Raw genomic sequence first — 27,029 nt, 5'->3', positions numbered from 1 at the left:
TGCCCGGTGCTAAAATTAGTGCTCAGACGATGTTAGCGCCTCATAATGGTGGTTGATCAATTTTTCCCCCAAAGCAGTTTTAACTGACGCCTGCCATTTGGTGCCAGACAGGTAAAGTTAAAACGTCTCCAACGTGTATCCGTATCGGTGTGACCTTTCTTGGCCTGGTAGTGCTGGAATCTGTCGGGTTTAATATTTGATGTAAATTTTTTAAAATAGTTTTTGATGAAATGTTCTTATTTAAAAGTTTCTTTTCTTCTGAAGAGGGCAGAGGTGAATTTATATAAATCGATTGTAAGACTTCAGTTGGTGTACTGTGCACAGTCCTTCCCGTCCCCTCTCCGTCCCCATCCACCTCCCCACCCCCTCCCCTCCATGCCCTGTCCCCCTCCCCGCTGTATCGCCCTCTTCCTTTTCTTCCAACATTTTCATTTTTTTCTTTTTCTATTAGTTAGATACAGAGTAAAGCTCCCTTGTACATTGTTCCATCAGACACTCCCAAGGCAGGCAGAGCACGGATTAGATAAAAAGGGGTTGAGTTTCCACTCATTTCTGCTAGTTATATGGGTGCAAACCGGGCAGAGTAGACTGAACCAGTGCAGAAGATCATGGAATTTTAAACATAAGTGAGTTGTACCCAAATCCACTGACACGTGTTTTCCACGATCTTTTATGCTGGTTCAAGATTCACTTCACCCAATCGGACCGTCAAAAGTGCCAGATTCCGCCGATTGCACTGCTTCATGAAGGCTCTTCAAATTGCCCTTATTTTCTTTGGCACACAAGCGCTAATAGGCACTGATTAATGTACACCAACGAACTTATTAAATGGTTCAGTATAGTTTTTTTTTTAAAGTCATTTTCAGTGGATTTTAAATCAAGTTACTCACAGGTGGAAAACTGGACGGCCTTTTTAAAAATTCTTATTTTTGGTGATAAACCTATTTTCAGCTGTATTAATAATACGGCACAAGATTACTACTCTTAACTAAATCACAAACACTTTTTAAATGGGAAGGCAAAAAAATAAAATAATTACGTTATATTATGTTGCCCAATTGCACTGGTTAAGATGTTTGTGATCATGCAAATGAATTTTAGCGGAAACTTGAACAATTTCCAGATTGCGCCCAGAGCGGCAACTTTACTTCAGAGTACTTCTTACAGGCTGTCCAACATATGGCCTTGCTCCAACATTAGATCCCAGCAAGTAACTCACTCTAAGGTATCCATTATTCCAGATATAAATCATAAGTCCTTGATTAGATTCACTCATGTCTCTTTGTGAGCCTGGACCCAGGATGTGCAATAACCAGACCAATTTCTTCTTTACACAGAAATTTAGAAAATATTGAAGCAAAAGTCACTCCAACCTTTGTCCCGGAGGTTTTCAAGCTACTGGCTGTGTGCACTTCTGAGGTGAGTCCACTTTTGTGCACTGTGACTTAAGACAGTCATCACGTAAATCTCCCAATATGCTTTATTTTCTCTTTCGAGAGCTTTCAATGAAATTTCTCCCAGAAAGTGAAACGTGTAATTGAGCAATAACTTCAGGATGTCATTCTTCTTGGAAATGTTATTTTATTTCTCCCCTCTTGCACTGAAGGTGCTGACTCTTGGTAGTGTACCATTCCCTGGGCTGAGTTGCAGGTCTGTCTAGGCCTGAGCATTTTAACCCCTGCAATCTTATCCATCCTTTTCTGCCACAAATCGACCTTGTCGGGGAAATTTCCTCATGAAATGGCAAGTTCATGTGGCCTACTACTACTGGACTGCCCGGATCAGGATTTCCTTGCCATGATCACCATTGTGAGGGCATGGAGCCAAGTTTCTCAGTGGATCTCCCTCCTTCCCATCTGTTTTACCACCACTTCTTGGGAATTACGTGGGAAAGATGTTGATAATGCGGTGCCCACCATGAAGGGAGAAGGCTTCGAGATAAATCCCCAAAACAGTACCGGTGGCATCATCCTCCTCTACATTGTTGGGCTCCCACTTGATGGCAGGAATCCTGTTCAGATCCCATCAGGGATACTCCATGAACCTTGTTTCAGGAGAGTGGGTCAGGATTGGATGGATACAAATGCAAGGCTGTTGTCCTGCCGCTCGGAACCACATCTGGCATGGACCTGTTTGGCTAGATGCCCTGTGTCTGTGTTGTAAATGCAATATATATTGGGATAGAGTAAATAGAGCTTTACTTGTGTATCTAACCCATGGTGTACCTACCCTGGGAATATTTGCTGACATCCATCACCTTGGAGCAGCAGTATGGAAAAAGTAATTCTAAATAAACATTTAAATGCAAGTATATTGTGTTGTAAAAACTGTCTCCTTCTGCAAACAAAGATGCTTCATTTTATTTTTGAATTAATTTCTCTTCCTAGTTAAAAAAGGAAACGCAGGAGAAGGTTTTACCAGACAGCTCAAAGGTTGAGCAATTAACCTTGTATGCACTGCACCTGTGTGAATGCCTCTTCGATCCATATCAAATCTGGAGGCGGCACTTGGGCGGGTGAGTATACGTGGCCTGTATTCTGATCTATTATTTAACAGACAAATATCCACTTAACGTTGAGTACATGAACTTGAGGCCTAACTTTCTTCATGCTCTCCTCGCTGATCTCCCCACCTCCAGCATTCTCGAAACCTCAGCTAATTCAGAAATCTGCAGGCCAAGTCCCCTCCCACACCAATTCCTGCACACCATTCATCCTTGTCCTCACTCAGCTCCCTGTGCCCCAGCGAATTCACTTGAAGATCCTTGTCCTCTTTTGTTTCACCCACCGTCCTTGGAAAACCTTCTTCACCCACACCATGCGATCCTTTTTTAACTCATTCTTGGAATCTAGGCATCAAGACCAGCAATTATTGGTCATCCTTTGTTGCCCTGAACTGAGTGGCAAGTCAGTTTGGTGTGGGATGGGAAAAACATTTCGGCCAGACCGTAAAGACCTAATCAAAGTCATTAGGTTTAATGGTTCCTGCTTTTTAATTTCCAGATGTTTATAAATGAATTCAAATTCTCAAACTGCCACAGTGGGATTTTAACTCACATTCTCTGGATTATTCGTCCAAGCATCTGGATTGCCATTGCATATAACTTAGCCACTACACTATTCTATCCTCACCAAGCATTAATCCATTCTGGCTTGTTCCCCGACCCTTCTGACCCACAATTGGAGGTCAATCTTTCAGCCATTACATCCTTGTCCTCTGAAATTCTCTCAAACATTTTGGGCTAAAAATTGAATAGATTAGCGCCACCTGTTAGCACTGGTGAGGGACGCTACTGGGATGCGATAGTGTTATCGCCCGGGCGCAGCGATATTGGCGCCACTCGGCAACTTGATTCGGGTTTTAGCGGCGATGCTAATACTTTGCACCAGGGAACGTTGCGCCAGTGTGCAGCGTCACGGAAGCCAATTTGAATGTTTCCGCCTGCCACTAATCTTGCCAGAAAAAGCAGGCGTGCACAGCTGTACTGGGGCGCTAATGAAAGGGATGAGTGTATCGGGTAAGATTTAGAGATTTTATTTCACTTTATTTGAATTGAAATCACTTCATTTGGTGTTCCTTATGTTCAAATAATTTCCTTTGCAATTTTTTTTAACGTTTCAGGTGCTCCAGCTTAACCTCCCTTTGAGCTCGAGAATGCAGGTATTTTAGTGGCAGCTTTAGTAGCGCCCACTCTACTCTTGGGGCATGAAAAATCAACATCGGTGTCGCTGGCGCTAAACCAGGCGATACTAGCGCCTCAAAACCAGCTTTTAAAACTTCCCCTCCCCGCCCCCCCGAAGCCTTGCCACCTCTGTTCCTTTCCTCAAATGCATTCTAAAAGCACCTGAAGTACTGTTTTCTGATCACTGACACTGGATATGGCTCGAAGAAGAACTGTGGGCTGACACATGAGGAAAGATTTGAGGTTTTCAGTCTTTACTGAGAGTTGACTTCATAGAAATTAATGTAAAAGAATTTAAAATTATGGCGTACCCCTCACACTTTCTGGATGTTCAAAAGTTCTTAAAAATCTTTTCAATGTAGATTTGTAGATAAATGTGGCAACAAATTTGCATGCAACAAGAAAGGGCAGACAGGGCCTCGGTTTAACATCTTATCCGAAAATAATCTGCACTCAACTGACCGTGATTGAGTGCTGAAGTGTTTGGGTGGAGCGTGAAGCCACCTGATTATGATAGTAAATTGTCTGGAAAAGATGGATCCACAACATTACTGTTGGACAGATATCAGGAAATTCTTCAAAAAAGGACACTAAGTTGCATCAAACCAAGGATGCGCAATAAATACTGACCTTACTAATGACGCCTACATCCCAAGAATCAATAAATAAGATGAGGTCCTCTAGTATTCTTGTGATCTTGTCTGGTGCCAATCCTAACAACCAGGAGAAGAAAGGTGGTATTGCTTGTGTGTTCTGCTTCGATACACCCCAGTGGTGTGGCAATGATTGAAAACTTGGCATATGACCAAAGTGACCCCACAGTTTAATGCTCAGTTGCAGAGGAATTACAATTGAAGCTGTAACACCACTCCCACCCTCCCCAGTACATCAGGCTGTTCACACAATTGCTAATGTTTCTGCAATGTCTACTTTGGTGGGGAGGGACGTTAGCACTGACGGCAGTTATAGCAGGGGTTAGATACTGAGTAAAGCTCCACCTACGTTGTTCCATCAAGCACTCCTAGAGAAGGTACAGCAAGGGATCGATACAAATTAAACGTTGCTCTACACTGCCCCATCAAACTTCCCAGGGAGGTTCAGCCCGGGCTAGATACAGAGTAAAGTCCCTTCTACACTGTTCCACCTTTGTATCTTAAACCCAAGCCCAGAAGATCGCACCCTATTGCACCAGCAGATGATTCCAATTATCATTCCAGACACACTGGCCCCAAGTTTCCACATGATTTGCTCCTGATTTTTAGGAGCACTGGTGTAGAACGGAGTATCTTAGAAATCGGAATTTTCCACATTTAGTTTTCTGCAGTTCTAGTCAGGTAGAACAGTTTCACTTTGGAACAGATTTTTTTTTTTAAAGGGGGCGTGTCCGGCCACTGACGCCTGATTTCAAAGTTTCCACAGTGAAAACGTACTCCAAACTAACTTAGAATGGAGTAAGTGAAGATTTTTGTACGCTTGAAAAAACCTTGTCTGCACTTTAAAAAATCAGGCGCAGGTTACAAATTAGGCGTCGGGAACGAGGTGAGGGGGGGGAAGGGAAGTCATTAAATTCTACAATCAATCCTTAGTTTATACTTATACAAATATTATACAAATAAATCCAATCTGAATAAAAATTTATAAGCAAAGAAAAGATTAAATAAACCATGTTCCTACCTGTGTGAAAGTGCTTCAGGCAGGCCTTTCATGTTGGAGACAGGCAGCGGGGTGGCGTCAGTGTCTCGACGGCAGCGGCAGGCAGCAAGCAGCCTTCGAGCTGAGCTGCGGTGCTTGTGGCAGGCCTTCATTCCCCGCGAAGATGCAGCACCCGGATGGACTTGAGGCCATTCGGCCATGGGATTGCAGCGGCGTCAGTGGCTGGCCGGCAGCCGAAGAATCAACGCAGGACACACGCAGCTCATTAAGGTGCTTGAGGCCATTCGGCCACACTTTAGGGGCGGAGTCAGTGGCTGGCCGGCAGCCAAAGATACAGCAGCAGCCATCGAGCTGTGAGGGGGACTGAGGCCATTTGGACAGGGAGAGGCAGCCACATAGACAGTTTTATATTTAAATTTGCAGAATAGGTGCTGCATTGTCAACACCATGTATTATTATGCAATGGTTCGCCATCAATTCACTGCATAGGAGAGAATTGATTAGAGCTCACCGCACCAGGAACGTCGTAGCCCGTAGGTTGATGGGCAGGAGACCTTACCCACGTCGACAATATCGAACCAGGCGCTCGTACCTGGACATGAGCGAGGCTGATTGTGTGAAAAGGCTGCGTTTTCGCAGAGAAGTTGTCACCGAGATCTGTGATATGGTGAGAGCAGATTTGCAGCCCAGAAGCAGAAGGACAACTGCCTTGTCTGTTGAAGTGAAGGTAACAGCTGCACTTTCTTTCTATGCCTCGGGACCGTTTCAAGCTACAACTGGAGATGTGTGTGCCATCTCTCAACGTGCAATACATGCCGGCGTTTACCAGGTCACGGCTGCACTTTATGCGTGAAGGAATGACTTCATCAAGTTCCCAATGACCGCACAAGCGATCCATGAGAGGGCTGTGGGCTTCTTCAGGATTGCCGGCTTCCCAAAGGTACAGGGCTGCATTCATTGTACCCACATAGCCTTGCGAGCACCTGTGGAGGAATCTGAGCAGTACCGAAATAGGAAAGGTTTCCACTCTATCAATGTGCAATTCGTGTGTGACGACAAGAGGCGCATCATGTCAGTCGATGCAAGATACCCTGGCAGCACCCACGATGCGTTCATCCTACGCGACAGCATTCTATCTGACATGTTTGAGCAGCAGCCAGAAGGGCAGAGCTGGCTACTGGGAGACAAAGGGTACGGCCTGACCACCTGGCTCATGATGCCCCTACGCGTGACACGGACAGAAGCTGACCGTCAATACAACATGGCGCACATTGCGACGCGCAGCATCATTGAGAGGACCATTGGCATATTGAAACAGCGATTCCGATGCCTGGACCATTCCGGAGGACAGTTGCAATACTCTCCTCAGATTGTCGGTCACTTCACTGTTGTGTGCTGCATGCTTCATAACTTAGCCATCATGAGGCAGCAGGAGCTTGTAGTGGAACCCAAAGACCGACGTGAGGGTCCAGTGCATGATGATAGTATTACGGAAGACCAGGATGTGGATGATAATGACAATCAGGAAAGCATGCAAGTGCCTGATGCCGAAGCACGAGGTCGGAAGAGGGCCGTCCATCGTGCCCCTTTAACGACTGCTCGAGACTTGCGCCAGCAGCTCATCCGTGAACGCTTCAACTACTGATGCCTGAGGGCTCTGCGACCACTTTTGCATATGGACATGTTTATTTTTTGCACTTGTTCCTATGTTGTGTTTGTTAATGGAACATGAAACAGTTTTAATGAAAAAATATTTTATTGAAAAGTTAACGTCACTCTAATAAAATATTTGTTGTATCAAACTATACTTTTTAATATGACTCTTGAAGATCACTTATAAACTTGTAAAGTTACAAAACAATTTCTATGTGAAAAATTTTACACTCTAAGATCACTTACACTTCAAGATCACTTTTTAGATGCAAAATTAAATAATTTACAGAATGTGAGAGCATTTACACTATAAGATCACTTGAAAACCCTGAGATCACTTGTATGTTGTAAAGTTACAAAACTTACAAAACAGTTTCATTGTGAAAAATCTTACACTCTGAAGAACACTTAAACTTCAGGATCACTTTTTAGGTGCAAAATTAAATAAGATACAAAAAAATGTGAGAGCATTTACACTATAAGATCACTTAAAAACCATAAGATCCCTTATAAGTTGTAAAGTTACAAAACTTACAAAACAATTTAAATTTGAAAAACGCTACGACAGCTACATCAAGAACAAGAACAAAAGCAGCAAAGAAAGGCTGCAACCATCTCTCATCCACATCTCAGTGAATGTTCACTTCCTCATGGGGGTGTCATTTGATTGGCTGGGCTGTGTGCCCTTATTGCAGCAGCTACCTCAACCAGGCCCTCCCTGACGGCCTGTGCCGTCATTTGCATGCCCTCCCTGATGGCCTGTGCCGTCATTTGCATGCCCTCCCTGACGGCCTGAGCCGTCGATTGCACTCCCTCTGACATTCCCTCCCGAAGTTCCCGTGTCATTACTGCTATTTCTCCCGTCAGGACCGTCAACTCTTCACCCACTGCACTGACGCCACCGATGAGTGATCGGGTAAGCTCATTGGTCTCCATACCCAATGCCACAACCTGAGCCGCATCTGTTGCAGGCTGCATCACTGGAGAGCGTGTCTCCAATCTCCTTCTCCTCTGCCTGGGTCTGCCTTGTGGACCACTACACTGGGAGGCGCGGGCACGGACGGTGGGATGCTCGGTGTTGCAAGTGGCACCACTACACAGAGGCGCAGGCTGGGACTGTGGGACGCTCTGTGTTGCAGACGGCAGAACTAGAGGGAGAGACTCGGGCTGGAACGGTAGGACGCTCGGTGTTCCAGACGACAGCACTCGCGTGCGAGCCGTGGGCTGGGATGTTGGACGAATGGGTGTAAACTGCTCCATGATATCAGCAACAACACTGGGACCCGAAGCGTCGGAATCAAAACCATAGTAGATGGAACCAGAACCTATGCGAGAGGGAGGCACAGGCTGGGACGGTAGTGCACTGACTGTAAAATGCTGCATTATACCAGCAGCACCACTGGGACCCGCAACATCGAAAGCGAAACCATGGAAGGTGGAACCAAGACCTATGCTCGGGGTTGAAACTCATGAGCCCCCATCAAGGGGCATTAAAACATTAAATTGGAAGCTCTCCCCTGCAGACATTTCAGTCATCGCTGCCATCATCCAGTCTGGATCATCCGCAGCTGGTTGTACTGGTTCTTGTTCTGTACCCTCAGGATCCTCAGGGTTGACAGCAGCAGCGTCATCGTCATCATCATCATCATCATCATCATCATCATCATATTCTGCAAAATACATCTCAACAGTCAAATGCTTAACAGCAAGGGAGGGGGCCGGATGGGTGGCATGAGTACTCTCACACATAGCATGCCAGGCAGCAGGTTGATTTAAAGGGCCATGATGCATTTTCAGGACTTACCCTCTTCCTCGCGTGCGGGCCCAGCTTGTGTTGTACCGATTGCTTTACTCCATGTCCGACTCATCATAGCAGCTACCCTTTGTTCCAAGGGTGTCAGTGGATGCAGATTGGGCGTGCCTCCTCCTGTCCGAGTTGCCTCCCTTTTGTTGTGGGCCAATTTCTTCTGCAAAGAGTAAAATATAACTTTTTACGGAGTGTGTCAGTCTGCAAGGTGGGACATACAGATAGCCAGGTTACAATTACGATTAAATTAAAAATGGGAAATATTACTTACACTAACTACTTGACCAAGGTTGTGCCATTTCTTTTTACACTGACTTCCAGATCTCCTGGTATGCACCACTGCGCAGTAATCTTCTGCAACTTGGTTCCAGCGTTTCTTCATTTCTTTTGGTGGCACTTTTATGCGGCCTCTGTTGCTGGTATCTAGCTCCTGCCATCTCTGCTCAATTACATTCACTAATATCTCCACTTCCTCATGCAAGAAATTCTTTGTTCTTGGTGTACGTTGATCCATTGCAAAGTTGAATTGGCACTCTTATTTCTCCAAACACACAGTCCTTAATTTGCAGGCACCGGTTCTGCAAGTTTAGCAGTGAAAAGCTGAACTCACTGATTTCAGCAGGTGATTTATTCAGCAGTGCTGCTAAAAGCACTCCCTCACACACAGAAAATTAAAAAAAATTAAAATACAAGCCTTTGCAGGGGTCCAAGAAACACTTTTTTTGCAGCACTTTTAAAAATGGCCGAGTGCCAATGTTTACTTCAGACTGCGCGTGTGCGAACGCTCCAACGCGCAAGCGCAGGGTTGCCGGCACCAAGAAGCCTCATTTCAATTGTACCCGCCCCCTCCTACTTACAAAATCGGCGAGAGTGGTAGGCTCCGCCCCCTGTGCGCCACGCCAAGCAGACATCGAGCTCCAAGGAGCTCGAGAATATCGCACTTTTTTTCTGGCGCCGTTTTCGGCGCGAAAAACAGGCGCCCAGCTCTGAGGTGCGCCTTTTCCGCCGCGTGTGGAAACTGATTCTGAAGTTCCTTAGCCCGGGAGGGCAGAACCATGATGTACGGTGGAGTGCGGGGTATTTGAGGGGGGGACTCAGTTCCACTGCATCTCGTCCGTTCTCCTCATAAACAAATATTCAGATGGGATGCTGCTGGGTCCTTTATTATACCTGAACTTGATCACCAATCAATTGCTTACCAAGATACTACAGAACAATGACAGTTTTATTCTAAACAAATGTTATATTTGGGCTTCAACAGCCTGCTCCCCGCACTGGAGTGGCAAGCTGCTGTTATTTTCGTGTCAAACCCCCTCATGCCGAGGGAGTACCACACGTGGCACAGGTACTTAGCCCCTTCACGTAAATGACCCGTCCTTAGGATTTGATATGGAGGGTCAATGCTGCACAGGACTGATAGCCACGCTCTTGAAGGCAGAACAGGGCTTATTGAAATAAGTCACTGCTCGCTTTTGATTATTGGTGAGAATTTGATCCATGGCAGGTTTTGTAAGCGGGTCCCAGAGTGAGATCATTGATCTGCTTGCAAAGTTCAGTTGTTAGCACAGAACCTCAAAAGCTTAACTGCCAATCCTGTTTGCTTTCAGAGAGATTATCAGTTCCATGGAAAGGAGTAAATATAAGTTTGCACCGGCTGTTTTACCTCAGGAATTCAACACATTCTTCCACGGTAAGTAAAACTAGGAACTCTTGACAGCAGTAGAGGGCTGGGAGTCTATTATCTGTCCAGAATAAGAGAGGCTGGGAGCGCATTATGCATTCAGTGTAACAGAGGGCTGGGGAGTGTCTTATGTACAGATAGTCTAACACTGACCTGGGAATATATTACGACAGGACAACACAGAGCTGGGACTTCAATGGAAAAGAAAATTGGAAGAGGTGCAAAACAGGCTGCCGATTCTCCAACACTCATTTTTCCCCCGGTAATAAAAGTTAAAATGACCCCTGCTGTGTGTTAACCAGTGTGTGACATGGGGGAAGGAGGGAATCATTTTGACTTCAGGTGACAGTGTAAAACGGGCGTTATTGATGGGCCACCAATGATGCATCTCCCAATTTTAATTTCCAGTGACTTCAATGAAAATGAAAATTGGGAGAGATACATAACTGGCGGCTGATCCAATATCGCCGGTTTTATACTATCACCCAACGTCAAAATTACCTCCTCTGATAGTTATCCTGATGTACTATCCTGTTTCTAATACACATGCAACCATGGCTTGTTCACTCTATAGCGATGATTTCTCCCACAGGCGTATGTTATAACAGCTTGATTCTATCAAGACTTTATGAACAATATTTCTTGTCTGCATGCTGCCCCTCGGCGTCATAATCTGAAGACACAGCATCAGTTTCCACATATAGGCTGATGACATCCAGCTCTACCTCACTACCAGCTCTCTCGACCCCTCCATTGTCTCTAAATTATCAGACCGCTTTTTCAACGTCCAGTACTGGATGAGCAGAAATTTCCTGCAACTAAATATTGGGAAAACCGAACCCATTGTCTTCTCTGTACCCAAGCCACTGACTCCATCCCTCTCCCTGGCAGCTGTCTGAGGCTGGACCAGACTGATCGCAACCTTGGTGTCATATTTGACCCAGAGATGAGCTTCCAAACACCAATCCGCGCCATAACCAAGACCACCTATTTCTACCTCCGAACATCGCCTGACTCTCCCCCGCCTCAGCTGATCTGCTGCTGAAATCCTTATCCATACCTCAAGAATTGACTATTCCAATGCATTCCTGGCTGGCCACCCACATTCTACCCTCCTTAAACTTGAGGTCATCCAAAACTCTGCTGCCTGTGTCCTAACTCACACCAAGTCCCGTTCACCCATCACCCTTGAGCTCGCTGACCTACATTGGTTCTCGGTTGAGCAACGTCTTGATGTTAAAATTCTCATCATTGTCTTCAAATCCTTCCATGGCCTCACCCCTCCCTATCTCTATAATCTCTTCAAGCCGCAACCCTCAAAAATATCTGCGCTAACATTCCCTCTAAGCTCGGTGCCAGATTTTGTTTTATAATGCTCCTGTGAAACAGATCTTTCACTATGTTAAAGGTGCTAAATAAATACAAGTTGTTGTTGTATCATGCAAGTTCAACTTGCCTGTCTGGAGTTACTCTAACCTGCAATTTCTTGTGCTCTTTCGTAATCTTCACAGAAAGTTTCAAGAACAGCCAGAGCTTGCCAAAGACAATCCACCTGCGGCTGATATATCTCTATGGAGCCATTATCAGTGGGAGTAAGGTAAAGCAAAGCTTGAGTACTGATCCCATAGCTGGAATCTACTGCAATCTTAAACAGCATAATAGAAAACACTTTTCATCTGATGCATGATTCTTCTCTTCCCTTCAAGACAGAGAGAAATTGTATTTATACATCATCTTCAGAATGTCACAAAGTCTTTCACAGCCAATCAATTGTTTTGTAGCCATTTAGTACACAGCAAGGTCCTGCTGGTACAAAAGCAAAATACTGCAGATGCTGGAATCTGAAGATTTCCAGCATTTTCTGTTTTTATTTAACGGGTCAGGCAACATCTGTGGAGAGAAAAACAGAGTTAATGTGTCAGATCGATGACCCTTCATCAGAACTGGCGAATGTTTGAAATAAACAGATTGTTACGGAGCACTGAAAGGGGGAGGGGAAGAAAGAACAAAAGGGAAGGTCTGTGATAAGGTCTGGAAGACAGGAGGTCTTGCTGGTGTTGGTTGAGGGAGGAATGTTCAGTCTTCCATGATGTAACCTTTCTTGTCTCCCTCTATTTCTTCATTCCTGCTACGATCCTTCAAACCGCTAAGCTCACCTACACACTCTTCCGTCTCCTTGCATCTTCATTGAAATTGCAATGTTCTGCCCAGTCTATATTGGTGTTTAACCTCTGCACTGCCAGTATTCCTAATCCTATGTGCCCGCCTAGTTCCCATATCCTTTTAACCCCTTTCCTTCAATCAGCAAACTATTCTTAAATGCTGACATGGTCACTTCTTCAATCTATGCCCCTGACCTAAATGTCTCACTCTAAATCTTTTATCTATGTCCCCTCATTCTAGACACCTCAACTACTGCAGTCTATTTCTATCTACCCTGTCCCATCCCCCTATCAAATCACCTCGTAACCTTCTCTGTTCTAAACTCATCACACTATTTCCTACTCCTTACAGATGGAGAATGACTATTTGTTTTTTTTTCATTCCTGGGATGTGGGCATCACAGGAAAGGCTAGCATTTATTGCCCATCCTCGTAAATCCCTCTGTACCCTCTCTGGTGCAATCACATCTTTCCTGTAATGGAGTGACCAGAACTGTATGCAGTACTCAAGCTGTGATCTAACTAGTGTTTTATGCAGTTCAAGCATAACCTCCCTGCTCTTGTATTTTCTATGTCTCGGCGAAGAAAGGAAAGTATCCTGTATGCCTTCTTAACCACCTTATCGACATCTCCTGCTACCTTCAGGGATCTGTGGACATGCACTCCAAGATCCCTCTGTTCCTCTACACTTCTCAGTATCCTATCATTTTTATGCATTGTTAACCCTCCCCTTTTCCAATACCTCACAAGGAGAAATTAGGGCAGGTGACCAAAAGCTTGGTCAAAGAGTAGGCTTTAAGGAGCATCTTAAAGGAGGAAGGAGAGGTAGAGAGGCGGAAAGATTTATGGAAGCAATTACAGAGCTCAGAAGGCAATGATTGAGCGAGTAAAATCAGGGATACTCAAGAGGCCAGAATTAGATGAATGCAGTTATCCAAGGGAGGGAGGGGGGTGGGGGGTAGTGCAGGGTTGTAGGGCTGGAGGAGATTAGAGACAGGGAGTGGACGAGGCCATGGAGGGATTTGAAAACAAGTATGAAAATTTTAAAATCAAGGCGTTGCTTAACCAGAAAGGGGCATGTTTGACACAGATTTAGTGATTGAAGCAGAGACCATGTCAACACTTAAGAATAGGTTAGATAGATATTTGAAGGAAAGAGGAATAAAATAATATGGGAACAGGATGGGCAAATGGGATTAGGATTAGGAACACAGGAGTCATCATCATCATAGGCAGTCCCTCGGAATCGAGAAAGACTTGCTTCCACTCTTAACATAAGTTCTTAGGTGGCTGTACAGTCCAATAAAAGAACCACAGTCTCAGTCACAGGTGGGACAGACAGTCGTTGAGGGAAGGGGTGGGTGGGACTGGTTTGCCGCACGCTCTTTCCACAGCCTGCGCTTGATTTCTGCATGCTCTTGGCGACGAGTAGGCCATTCAGCGATGAACCTGTTCCACCATTCAATTAGATCATGGCTGATCTGTACCTCAACTCTTTTTACTCACCTTTGCTCCATATTCCTCGATAAAGATCTGTTAATCTCAGGTTCAAAAATTTCAATTGACCCAGCATCCATTGCCTTCTGGGGGAGAGAGTTCTAGATTCCCACTACATTTGTGGAAAAAGTGCTTCCTGATTTTACACCTAAATGGCTTGGATCTAATGTTAAGATTATGTCATCTTGTTCTGGATTCCCTCATCAGTCGAAATAGATTCTAGTTACCTGATCGAATCTTTTTATCATTTTAAAGACCTTGACTAGATCACCATCAAGGGAATTCAAGCCAAATTTATTCAACCTTTCCTCACAAGTTACCCATCTAAGCCCTGACTACTGCTTATGTGGAGGATAAACATCAACAAGGACTGGTTGGACTAAAAGGCATTTTTCTATGTTGTTATCAGCGTCTTACAATGAGATCCATGTAATTTGAAACTTATAAAGCTAGCTCAGAAGATAATGATGACGAGGAAGGCCATTCGGCCTATCTTCATTCATCCATCTAGAGAGATCCTCCCCATTGGAGCATAAAATATTTTTTAAATGATTCCAGGAGGGTGTGATTACGAGCAAGGCAGCTATGGGGTCCCAGGATGTAGTGATGGAGGAGTCTCAGCCCTTGTCCTTGTTCAACAGGTACGAGATTCTTGTTCCCTGTTTGGAAGAGGGCAAGGACCACAGGGAGGATGAGCAAACTGACCATGGCACCGTGGTACAGAGGGCCATTCAAGTGGGGGGAGTAAAAAGAAAGCTAGTAGTAGTAGGGAACAGTATCGTTCGAGAGATAGATACTGTTCTCCAGCCAAGAGCCTGAGCCCGAAGGTTGTGTTGCCTGCCTGGTGCCAGGGTTAAGGACATCTCCTCTGGGCTGGAGAAGAACTTGGAGTGGGAGGGGGAAGATCCAGTTGTCGTAGTCCACGTAGGTACCAACGACATAGGTAGAACAAAGAATATGAGCAGCTAGGGGCTAAATTAAAAAGCAGAACCATAAAAGTAATATTCTTTGGATTACTACCTGAGCCACAAGCAAATTTGCATAGGGTAGATAAGATCAGAGAGATGAACACGTGGCTCAAAGACTGGTGTGGGAGAAATGGGTTTCAGTTCATGTGGCACTGGCCCCCGCAGTACTGGGGTAAGATGGAGCTGTTCCGTTGGGAAGGGCTTCACTTGAATCATGCTGGGACTAGTGTTCTGGCAAATCGAATAACTCGGGGCTGTAGAGAGGGTTTTTAAATAAATAGTGGGGGGAAGGTTCAGGTAAATGGAAATTTTTAAAAAAATCAAAGAGCAAGGAGAAGGCAATAGTACAGGGTAGCACTAAGGGAAATGATAACCAGAGTGTGACAGGAAGGGGCAGAATGTATAAACATAAGAGTGTATCAGAAAGTGGGGTCAAAGCAGGGAAAAATGGTAAAAAAAGAAAAATTAAAAGCTCTTTATTTGAATGCATGCAGCATTCGTAACAAGATAGATGAGTTGACAGCACAAATAGATATCAATGGGTATGATCTGATAGCCATTACAGAGACGTGGTTGCAAGGTGACCAAGGCTGTGAACTGAATATTCAGGTGTATTTGACAATTCGGAAGGATGGACAGAAAGGAAAAGGAGGTAGGGTAGCTCTGTTAATAAAGGATGAGATCAGTGCAGTAGTGATAAATGATACTGGCTCAGAAAATCAAGATGTAGTGTCAGTTTGGGTGGAGATAAGAAATAATGAGAAGAAGTCACTGGTGGACATAGTCTCTAGGTCCCCTAATAGTTGGATGGAGTATAAATCAAGAAATAATGGAATCTTGTAAAAAAGGAATGGCAATAATCATAAGCGATTTTTCATGTTGATTGGACAAATCAAATTGGCCAAGGTGGTTCAAGGAAACTATCCGAGATGGTTTCCTTGAACAGTACCTCGCGGAACCAACCAGGGAGCAGGCTATCTTAGATCTGATACTGTGTAATGAGGCAGGATTAATAAATGACCTCCTCATAAAGGATCCTCTAGGAAAGAGTGATCACAGCATGGTTGAATTTCAAATTCAGTTGGAGGGTGAGAATGTTGGATCTCAAACCCGGGTACTGAGCTTAAATAAAGGAGATTACAAAGGTATGAAGGCAGAGTTGGCTAAAGTGGACAGGGAAAATAGATTAAAGTATAAGATGGTTGATAAGCAGTGGCGGTCATTTAAGGAGATATTTCATAACTCACAACAAAAATATATTCCAGTAAGAAAGAAAGATTTTAAGAGAATGGAGAAACATCCGTGGCTAAGTAAGGAAATAAAGGATGATATCAAATTGAAAACAATGGCATACAATGTGGCCAAGACTAGTGGGAGGCCAGAGGATTGGGATACTTTTAAAAACTAGCAAAGACCGACTAAAAAAAATAATAGAGGGAAGATAGATTATTAGAGCAAACTAGCAAGAAATATAAAAACAGATAGTAAGAGTTTCTACAGGTATATAAAAGAGGAAGCGAGTAGTTAAGATAAACGTTGATCCCTTAGAGGATGAGACTGGGAAACAAAGAAATGGCAGAGACTTTGAACAAATATTTTGTATCGGTCTTCATGGTAGACGACACTAAAAACATCTCAATAATGGATAATCAAGGATCCACAGGGAGGGAGGAATTTAAAACAATCACTAAAGAAAAAATACTTGATAAAATGATGGGACTAAAGATGGACAAATCCCCTGGACATGATGGCTTGCATCCTAGGTGTATTTGAATTTCCAGAAGGCATTCGATAAGGTGCCGCATAAAAGGTTACTGCACAAGATAAAAGCTCACGGGGTTGGGGGTAATATATCAGCATGGGTAGTGGATTGGCTAACCAACAGAAAACAGAGAGTCAGGATAAATGGGTCATTTTCTAGTTGGCAAACGGTAATTAGTGGGGTGCCACATGGACTGATGCTGGGGCCTCAACTATTTACAATCTATATTAATGACTTGGATGAAGGGACCAAGTGGAATGTAGCCAAGTTTGCTGCTGATAAATGTGGGAAAGTGTGAGATTATCCACTTGGGCAGGAAAAATAAGAAAGCAGATTATTATTTAAATGGAGAGAAATTACAAAATGCTGCACTACAAAGGGACCTGGGATTCCTTGTGCATGAAACACAAAAAGTTAATACGCGGGTACAGCAAGTAATCAAAAACACAAATGGAATGTTAGCCTTTATTGCAAAGGGGATGGAAAAGTCTTGCTACAACTGTACAGGGTATTGGTGAGGCCACACCTGGAGTACTGCATACAGTTTTGATCTCATTATTTAAGGAGAGATATACTTGCATTGGAGGCCGTTCAGAGAAGGTTCACGAGGTTGATTCCTGAGATGAAGGGATGGACATGAAGAAAGGTTGAGCAGTTTGGGCCTATACTTATTGGAGTTTAGAAGAATGAAAGGTGATCTTATTTAAACATATAAGATACTGAGAGGGCTCGACAAGGTAGATGCAGAGAGGATGTTTCCCCTCGTGGGAGAATCTAGAACTAGGGGGCATAGTTTCAGAATAAGGGGTCACCTATTTAAAACTGAGAGGAGGAGAAAGTATTTCTCTGAGGGTCATAAATCTGGAATTCTCTGCCCCAGAGAGCCTAGGAGACTCGGTCATTGAATATATTTAAGGTGGAGATAGACAGATTTTAGAACGATAAGGGAGTAAAGGGTTATGGGAACTGGGCAGGGAAGTGGAGCTGAGCCCAAGATCAGATTAGCCATGATCTTATTGAATGGCGGAGCAGGCTCGAGGGGCCAAGTGGCCTACTCCTGCTCCTATTTCTTATGTTCTTATGTTCCATGATTTCTGCCTCCAGTATTCTATCTGGGAATCTGTATGTCAATCACTTTCAGCGACCACATATCCGCAGCATAACTAAGACCACCTATTTCCACCTCTGTAACATCGCCCATCTATCCCTTGCCTCAGCTCATTCGCTGCTGAAATCCTCATCCATACCTTTATTACCTCTAGACTTGACTATACCAATGCACCCCTGGCTATTTTAGATACCTGTATCAGATCATCTTTCAGATGCCTGAAAAGTCAAAGTTCCTCCAGTGGAACTGTAACTACAAATAGAAATGCTGCTTTTCTCCCCTAATATTGCAAATGATTCCTGGCTCATGTATTACATAGAATCTATAGCACAGAAACAGCCCATTTGGCCCAACTAGTCTATGCTGCTGTTTATACTTCATGTAAGCCTCCTCCCATTCTAAATGACTCTTCCCACCCTGCCTGCCTCCCTCCGGATATCTCTCTATTCCCTTCTCCCTCATAGGAACATAGTAATTGCTAGCTGAAAAGTAACCACTCTCCATGTGTCAACCTAGATACTGAGTATGTAACAGCTATTCAACCACGCAGGAAGCGGAGTTATCACATTCGAACTATCTCTTGTTATCAGCTGACACCCAAACACATGGGGCATGGAAGGAAGGTGTCTTCCCTACCTGGGCGGTAATCTGGCATGGCAGATTGCCCCGCCCTTCATAGAATTGTGTGATTTTCAATCCATTGATTTCAATCTGTTCAATCTCGGAGGGCCAGATTTCAGTCTTTCTCTGTTCCTCTCCATGCAGCAAAATGCACTACTTGCCATCACCCCGACCTCCGTCGAGGTGCTCATGCTGGTTCTCAGGACCTCGTGTGACACAGGAACTCAGGAGCATAAGGACACCAAGACTTTGCAAGTTGCCTTGAAGTGCCTGATTGGAATGATCCACATTCTCCATGCCAGCAGCCTTGACCAGAGGAGAGTGGCGATCAAGACGATATTGGACAGCTACTTTAAGCTGTTGAATGCTGACAAGCCAGTGGCAGTGCTAGAAGAGGGGGCGAAACCTCGACTGGAGGACGGATTTATCACCCTACGGATCAACATGCTCAGTAAGTGAAGTTGTTTTTGTATCTTCATGGCCTGTGCTTGAAGGTGGGGGGGTGGTAAATATAAAACGAATCTGCGGCCACATTATTTCAATGAGAAAATCGTCAATTTATCGAACAGGCTCCATGGGGAGACAATGGAAGCAGATAATATTGATTTGAAATGCAAATTAGATAGATTTCTCTCAGAAAATAATAATTTGTGATACAATATTTGAGTAATTTGAGACATGACTTGATAGGTATAGCATGCGTGTGAGGTGACTGGATCTATAGTTCCCAAAGCTCTCCACCACTGGGGTTTTGCTCGCATATGTTTGGGTCTGTTGCACTCCAATTGATAGTGATTGATTGCTATGATTAGTCAACAGCTCCATTATCATTGTATTATGCGACTACCAGGATGGCAGAAGGCGAATTAAATGGACCGTGGTCTTTTTCGTCCAGCAGTTCCTATGTTCCTATGGTCTGATTCCGAGCAAGAGTGGTACCAACTGAGCCACTGTGGATCACTCATGTTGCTGACCCTCTGCAGTGGTCATTGATACCAACCCAAATTGCGCATTTTGTGTTGTAGGTGCCATCTCGGAAATGTTGAACTGTAAGGATCGACCTGTGCTTCAGGCCGTGTTCCTCAATAACAACTGCTTTGAACACATCATCCGACTCATCCAGAACAGCAAGGTATGAGCAGCTTACTAGCTTACTGTGCAGTTACGTCTTATTGCTTGATGTTGTCTTGCTGTGCTTTCCTTTTTCTAGACTCTTAAAGGTGAAGTTAGGCCTCTCCCTTATGGTGCGGTAGATTCTGTTGCGTAGATGAGAAAAGGAAAACAAGAAATGCTTGAAATCTGGAACTAAAATTCAAGACTCAAGCTGGGTCCCTTCGCAGAGGGGGCAAAAACCAGGAGGCATAGATTTAAATTGATAGAAGGTTTAGAGGGGAAATTTCTTCACCCAGAGGGTGGTGGGGGTCTGGAACTCATTGCCTAAAAAGATGGTAGAGGCAGAAACCCTCACCACATTTAAAAAGTACTTGGATGTGCACTTGAAGTGCCGTAACCTACAGGGCTATGGACCAAGAGCTGGAAAGTGAGATTAGGCTGGACAGCTTTTTGTTGGCTGGCACAGACACGATGGGCCGAAAAGGCCTCCTTCTGTGCTGTAACTTTCTATGATTCTAAGATGGATAAAAGCTTGGGGCGAACATCCCTTATCATTTGTTTCCCCAATTACCTCCCCTCTTATGGGAGGGCCATGGGGCTAGAACAGGGTAGTGGGACTAATTGGAGAGCTGGCACAGGCACAGTGGACCGAATGACCTTCTGTGCTGTAAGGTTCTATGATTCCAATCCTCCAGGCTCTTCGCTCGGGTACTGGCCGCCATTCGTTACCCAATCCAAGTGGCTATTCTTCATGTGTCAGCCTAGATACTAAATATGTCGGCTATTCGATCACGCAGGGAGCGGAGTTATCACATCCAAACCCGCTCTTCTCAGCGGACATCCAAACTCATGGGGGGTAGATTTCTATCGTCATCGTCTGGGGCGCAAGGGATTGCCCACCCTTTATGGAACCCAGACGATTTTTCAAACGCAGGAAGCCTGCCTGTGTCTGAGTGTGAGAGTGAGTAGGTCTGAGTGTATGTGAGTGAGTGAATATGAGAGTGTCAGTGCATGATTATAAATAGATGCAAGTGAGTGAGTCTGAGCATGTGCAAGTGAGTGTACACGACGAGTGTGTGCATGCGTGCAAGTGTCAGTGTACGTGAGTGAGTGCGTGCAAGTGAATTAGTATGTGCAAGTGAGTGTGTGTAAGTACTAGTATGAGTAAGTGTGAGAAGGAGTGTGTGTGTATGTGACCCCAGTTAGTCTAGAAGGATGGTGTTCTATGCATCGTTTAAAGAAAGTAGGCTGCAAGTCTTTTTTGCTGGAAAATAAAATATCTAGAAAAAGACTTTATAAACCTTAGTTTTGTTAGCTGCATAGAGCCTAGGACCCCAGCACGTCCTGAGCGGCTCCTTTGAAAACAGCAGTGAGATGGGGCAAGCTTGCAGCTTCGAACAAATCGAGGAGTTGAGCCAATCTGAAAAAAGCAGTGCTGGCTGGGCCCACAGTCACATTGGCCAGAAGCACAGTGTTCTAGTGATTCGTTCCCCTGCTGGCCCAAGGTTTATAATTTCTGATCTCTTAGAATGGAATGGTCCAGCTTGGAGGGAGACCCAACTTTGCGGGTCTTCCCAAATTTCCATAAAAGGTGATCTCCTGTCACAACGTTTCTCCGGGACTTTCCACCAATCTCCTGTCCAAGTTATGGTGGGATATCAGAGGGACCCCTGCAAGAGTTCATGGCCAATATGTTTCTTTGTAAAATGGATGAGCACTTTGGGGGAAAAAACACCTCGGCCCCAACATTTTCCCCCCTTTAAACCTGCGAGTCAATGTTAAAGATGATTGACGTTACACTGCTATGTGTTGTGCGAGCTTTGTCTGGTTTCTGATGTCATGTTTTTTTTCCCCTCTCTCCTTTTGTCACTTTTCCAACTCCTCCCCCATTTACCCACCCACCCTACATCCTCACCTCCTTTCCCTCTCTTTGACAGCTCTATGTAAGCAGTAGGTCTAAGGATGACAGCAAGGGTGGGAGTGATCTTGCTACTCAGTTACTGACTGAAATCAATCTCAGCAAGGTATTACTGGAGGTGCCGATACTCTGACTGACAGAGAATGGCCAGGCCTGATGTCAGCATGTTGCGATCAGCAACTGTGAAAATTACCCTCCTCCTCTCTTCCACCGCTCCCCGCCCCCGCCCCTCCTCTATCATTCTCATTCTCTTTCTCTTTTAGTTTTACCTTCCGTCTCTTGCATTCTTTCTCTTGTTTGTGTTTCTGTCCTTGCTCTCCAGTTTATTTCTCTTATGCTCCCTGTCTTTTCACGGTCTCTCTCAAACAATCTGCTCTCTCTTTGAGTATCATCCACCCGTTCTCTTTCCTTCCCATGTCTGTTTTGGTCTCGTGCATTTCTCGTGCTTGCTTTCATTCCTCTTTCTCTTGTTTTCTTTTCAATTCATTTCTCTCCTCCTTTCCCTATTTTGGCCTCTGTTCTTATTTATCTTTACCCATTCTTTTCTACACCCTCTCCTTTTCCGTCCCCGCAGCTTTTTCTTCCTCATCCCTTTTCTCCTGCTCTCCCTTTTCTCCTGCTCTCCTTTTTCTCCTGTTCTCCTGTTCTCCCTTTTCCGCCACCCGCCCCTTTCCCCGATCCCCCCTCTCTTTTTCCCTATTCCACTTTATTGTCTCATCTATTGCTTTCAAGATTTTTTCTTTTCTCCTTCACTCATCAACCCTCCTTTTATCTCTAGAAGGCAGCAAGAAGCCTGTGTAACCTGATTACTGGAAAAAAAAAGAAGTTTAAAATAAATGAAACAAATCTGAAAGCAAATCCGTAGTCTGTTAAATCTGTAAAGGAGCTTGCAGCGTGCTGACACCACCTGGTTGCAGGGGGTGCTGATCCTGTCTCTTATCCTGTGTTTCATAAGTCTGCCAATCATTGTTTGTTTTACTTGGTTCATTGAAATTCATGATTGTGAAGTAAATGACATCACCCCACAACAAGAAGGTACAAATACTTGATATACAGACCTCAATTACTGACTGAAATATATAAAACTCTGATGATACTGTGATATATCACTCTACTACACTTGGCCTTGTGTGAGCTAATCAAAAAGAGTCAGCATTGATTGGTGAAGGGTTGGTCATGTTTGACCAATTTAATTGAATTTTTTGAGGAGGTCACTAACCTGCTGGACAGGGACATCTGTTGATGTTGTGTAGATGGGAGCAGGAAGTTACAGGGGCATAGACAGATTAAATAAGTGAACAAAATTGTGGTAGATGGAGTTCAACGTGGGGAAGAGTGAGGTCACCCACTTTGGATACAAGAAAAACAAATTGGAATATTTTCTTAATGACAAGAGACTTGGAATTATGAACGAGCACAGGGATTTGAGTGTCCAGGTACACATCATTAAAAGCTAGTGAGCAGATACAAAAAGTAATCAAAAAGGCGAATAGAATCTCAAGGGTGCTGGAATACAAAAATGAAACAGTAATGCTTCTGTTTTATAGAACCTTGGTTAGACCCCATCTGAATAACTGTGTTCCGATTTTGGAACCACACCTCAGGAAGGATATGTTGGCCTGGGAGTGGGTGCAGTGCAGATTCACCAGAATGATATCTGAGCTGCAAGGCTTAAATTACAAGATCAGTTTCCATTAACTTGGCTTGATTTCCCTTGAGTATAGAAGATTGAGGGGTGATTTAATCAAAGTGTTTAAAATGTTAAAGGGATGTGATGGGGTAGACACGGAGAAACCATTTTGTCTGGTGCAGGAATCCAGAACAAGAGGGCACAATGATAAAATTAGAGCCAGGCCTTTCTTGAGTGAAATCAGAAGGCACTTTTTCTCTCAAAAGGTAGTGGAAATCTGCACTCACTCCCATGACACACTGGCCATGCTGGGTTAATGTAACTTTTCAAGACTGAGATTGCTAGAGTTTTAGTAGGTAAGGGTATCAAGGGATATGGATCAAAGGCAGGTACAGGTGAGGTGCAGATCAACTACAATAACATTGAACAGTCTCGAGGGCCTGAATCAATGTTCCCTTTAAGCTGGGTGGTCGCGCAGCACTCTGGAGGTCCCACATATCAGGCACACTGGCTTTTAAAGGGACCTCCTTCCCCCCCCCCCCCCCCCCACTCCCCATTAAAGGGGCTGCGTGGCTCCAAAAAGCATTAGAGGGAACATATGTTCCTTTTGAAAGATGCTAGAAGGGGCCAGCCCCACTATTGGGCTTCATAACAAAGTCGAGGCTTGTTGAGGAGAGAGAGAAAACCGACCTTTTTGAAGGCAATTTTATGAGGCCAGTGTGAGGATAGTGGCGATACTTGCAGTCTGCACATTGCATGATCTTTGCAGTCCAGAGGTGGAAGATGGTCTCCGCTGCAGCAAGGAGGACCAATGTGATCTGAGCATGTGCGTTGTGGTGTGATGTTCATGTTTTAAATCCCACTAAAACATGTTGCTGATTTCTGTGGTTGTGGTGAACATATTGTGCTATAGCGTCAAGGTGACTTGTGTCTGCACTGATCCAGTTGGGCACTGCTGGCTATGACTAAAGGGAAGGATAAGGAGATTCTCCTCTGGCTGAGGTACTGATAACATTTATTGAAAAGAATGAAGTACCTTTCTCACTGTGTCTGCGACAAAATTGCAAGTTTGAGAAAGCAGAAGGAGTTCTCTTGTCACTGTTCATAATGTCCTTGTATCCCCTGCCCCAGATCCAAATCCCACCATGGCGAGATGTGAAATTCAATTCAAGCCAATAAATCTGGTAATTTGTGGGCTGGTAGCAAAAAATAAAATTGACCGTGGAAGCTGGCAACACGTGACTCCAGTCTTGCACTATGTGGTTGACTCTTAATGCCCTCTGAAGTGACCAAGCAAGCCACCCAGTTCTTAACAATCGCTAGTGGCTCAAGAAGAAGTCCCACCATCATCTTCTGAGGGTAACTGGGGATGGACAATAAATGCCAGCAACGCACACATTCTGTGAATTTTTTTTAAAGTGTGTCTCAGCACTGCTCTTTCTGCCCCAAACCACTCTGCGTGCACACAGAGTAGAGCTTAATGGGATTTCTTGTACACTTCTCCCCCCCAGCTTATTTTTTTATTCATTATCAGGATGTGGTGATTCACTGGCAATGCCACATTTATTGGCCATTCCTAATTCCCCTCAGAAGGTGGTGGTGAGCTTTCTCCTTGAACTGCTGTAGCAGTGGAGTATGTATTTATAACTCTGATACCGATCTTTTTTTGTTTGCAGAGAGAAGGGGTGTTAAAGTCTGCACAGTATATCACTGAGTCTGATAAATAGCAAGTTTTAATTCAGCTGAACAGCATGATTTTTTGAGTGAAACAAAACTAGCCCTTGTGGCTCTGCATTGCCTGTTGTGATACTTAGCCTTACAGGCCAGGGACACCCGAGGTGCAGTGCTGAATTGGTTGTTCTCAACTGGAGTGGCAGTGGGGCCTCTACAACTGCACTCGATCACCTCCTGAGCTAAGGAAAGGAAGAAAAATAGCTAGGGTTCCCCCTCCTGATAGCAAATTAATCACGCCCACTAGAAGAAAGCATATGTGTACACATCAGGTAGGGCCTGGCTTGGCGGTGTTACCAAGTTTGCACATCTTCCCATCATGGTTGAATAAGCTTACCAATCCTTGCTTTTTAAAATGATTATTCATTTTTGGGATGTGTATTGCTGGCAAGGCCGGCATTTATTGGCCATCCTTAGTTGCCCTTGATAAGGTGGTGGTGGGCTATCCCCCTGAACTGCTGCAGTTCTTTGTAGCGGTTTGATGCAACTGAATGGTTTTCTAGGCCACATCAGAGGGCAGTTAAGAGAAAAATGCAAGTGCAATCCTTCCGGGATAAAAACAGATCTTGTCTCCTCATCTTCTTTCCCAATCAGTCATCACAATAATGTGCACATCACAGTCAGCCTGGTTCCTGTGATGGATAGTTGCAGCACAATATCGTGACGTTGCTACGCGTTGGGTCAGTGTTGTTCTTTAAGGTGGTATTCTGACTTTCTGGCTCCTTTGCAGGTATTCGAGAACGAGTCAGACTCCATCACAGTGCACGCTATCAGAGTGCTGACGGCAATCATGAAGAACTCTCCCTCCGCCAAGGTACGGCTGTCAGGAGTGCCAATGCCATGAGGTTGTTAGTGTGAACTTTCCCAACAAGCATGGTTATAAGTATTCTTGTATGGTGTATTAGTGATTGTGCTTATATAATGAAGATTGAAGAAGCAGAGGGTCGGATGCTGAGTTAATATCAAGACCAGACTGATGGGATGAAATACTCCTCTGTCTGCTAGCTACTAGTGTCCTACACAAAATGAGTTGGGCAGTTTCAAATCAGCTCCTGGTGGGCATGGACCTACAGCACAAATTTCCTCTTTTTTGGCACGAATGGACAGTCTCCGCCAGAGAGGCCACAGGATGGTTGGTGTGGGAACCATAAATAATACTATTCTGGTGCACTAGGGGGAGCTCTTCTGAGGTTGAGCATTTGGGACAGGGTAGAGGGAGTTTTACTCTGCATCTAACCATGCTATACCTGGGAGTGCTTGGGAGGAGAAGACCTTTGGTCCATCGAACCCACCTATCCACAGTATTCCCGGAGTTCATTTCTAATAACCTTAAATCCTATTTGTTGACAAGAACCTGTCTAGTTCCTTCTTTAAACCCATTAAGGTTTCTTGTTCCACTACCCATCACTGTAATCTGTTTTATATACCTACCACCATCTTCGTAAAAAAAAAAGTTCCTGCTGCATTTCCTACTTTGTTTTGTTAACCTTAATTTGTAAATAGGATCCCTTGTGCTCAAATTCTTTTCACAGCAAAAGTTTACTTGAATCCAATTTGTCCAAAGCTTTCAGAATTTTAAACATTTCCATTGTATCCCTTCCTGGTCTTCTATTTTCAAGAGAGAAATGACTCATTCTCTAGTACCAGCAAACCTCACCTTTAAGACTACAAAATAAGAACATAAGAATTAGGTGCTGGAGTAGGCCATACAGTCCCTTGAGCGTGCTCGCCATTCAATAAGATCATGGCTGATCTTCGACCTCCGCACTGCTTTCCTGCCTGATCCACATATCCCGTGATTCCTCTGGAGTCCAGCAATCTATCTATCTCAGCCTTGAATATATTAACAACTGAGCATTCACAGCACTTTGGGGTAGAGAATTCCAAAGATTCACAACTATCTTACTAAAATTGTGCAGGGCTCTGGTGAGACCACACCTGGAGTACTGTGCACAGTTTTGGTCTCCTTATTTAAGGTAGGATATACTTGCCTTAGAGGTAGTGCAACAAAGGTTTGAAAGGGTTGTCCTATGAGGAGACATT

At 44.4% G+C, this 27,029-nt stretch overlaps 1 protein-coding gene across 2 annotated transcripts in view; it reads left to right on the top strand.

The window, feature by feature from the left end:
• nbeal2 (neurobeachin-like 2) overlaps positions 1-27,029 on the top strand; it is a 333,823-nt gene that overhangs the window by 152,142 nt on the left and 154,652 nt on the right. The window contains exons 4-11 of one of the 2 annotated variants that reach the window (XM_070894760.1): positions 1,338-1,419; positions 2,388-2,515; positions 10,403-10,485; positions 11,988-12,073; positions 18,739-19,045; positions 19,620-19,726; positions 21,645-21,731; positions 25,717-25,800. In XM_070894760.1, coding sequence (XP_070750861.1) covers positions 1,338-1,419; positions 2,388-2,515; positions 10,403-10,485; positions 11,988-12,073; positions 18,739-19,045; positions 19,620-19,726; positions 21,645-21,731; positions 25,717-25,800 — 964 coding nt within the window. Of the gene's footprint in view, positions 1-1,337; positions 1,420-2,384; positions 2,516-10,402; positions 10,486-11,987; positions 12,074-18,738; positions 19,046-19,619; positions 19,727-21,644; positions 21,732-25,716; positions 25,801-27,029 lie in introns of those variants that run through there. The other variant, XM_070894755.1, reaches the window with a different exon arrangement.

This window comes from Pristiophorus japonicus, chromosome 1 (assembly GCF_044704955.1).
Source record: "Pristiophorus japonicus isolate sPriJap1 chromosome 1, sPriJap1.hap1, whole genome shotgun sequence".
NCBI classification, from domain to species: domain Eukaryota; kingdom Metazoa; phylum Chordata; class Chondrichthyes; family Pristiophoridae; genus Pristiophorus; species Pristiophorus japonicus.
The sequence above is the reverse complement of the archived record's forward strand: the minus strand, read 5'-3'. Positions and strand labels throughout refer to the sequence as shown.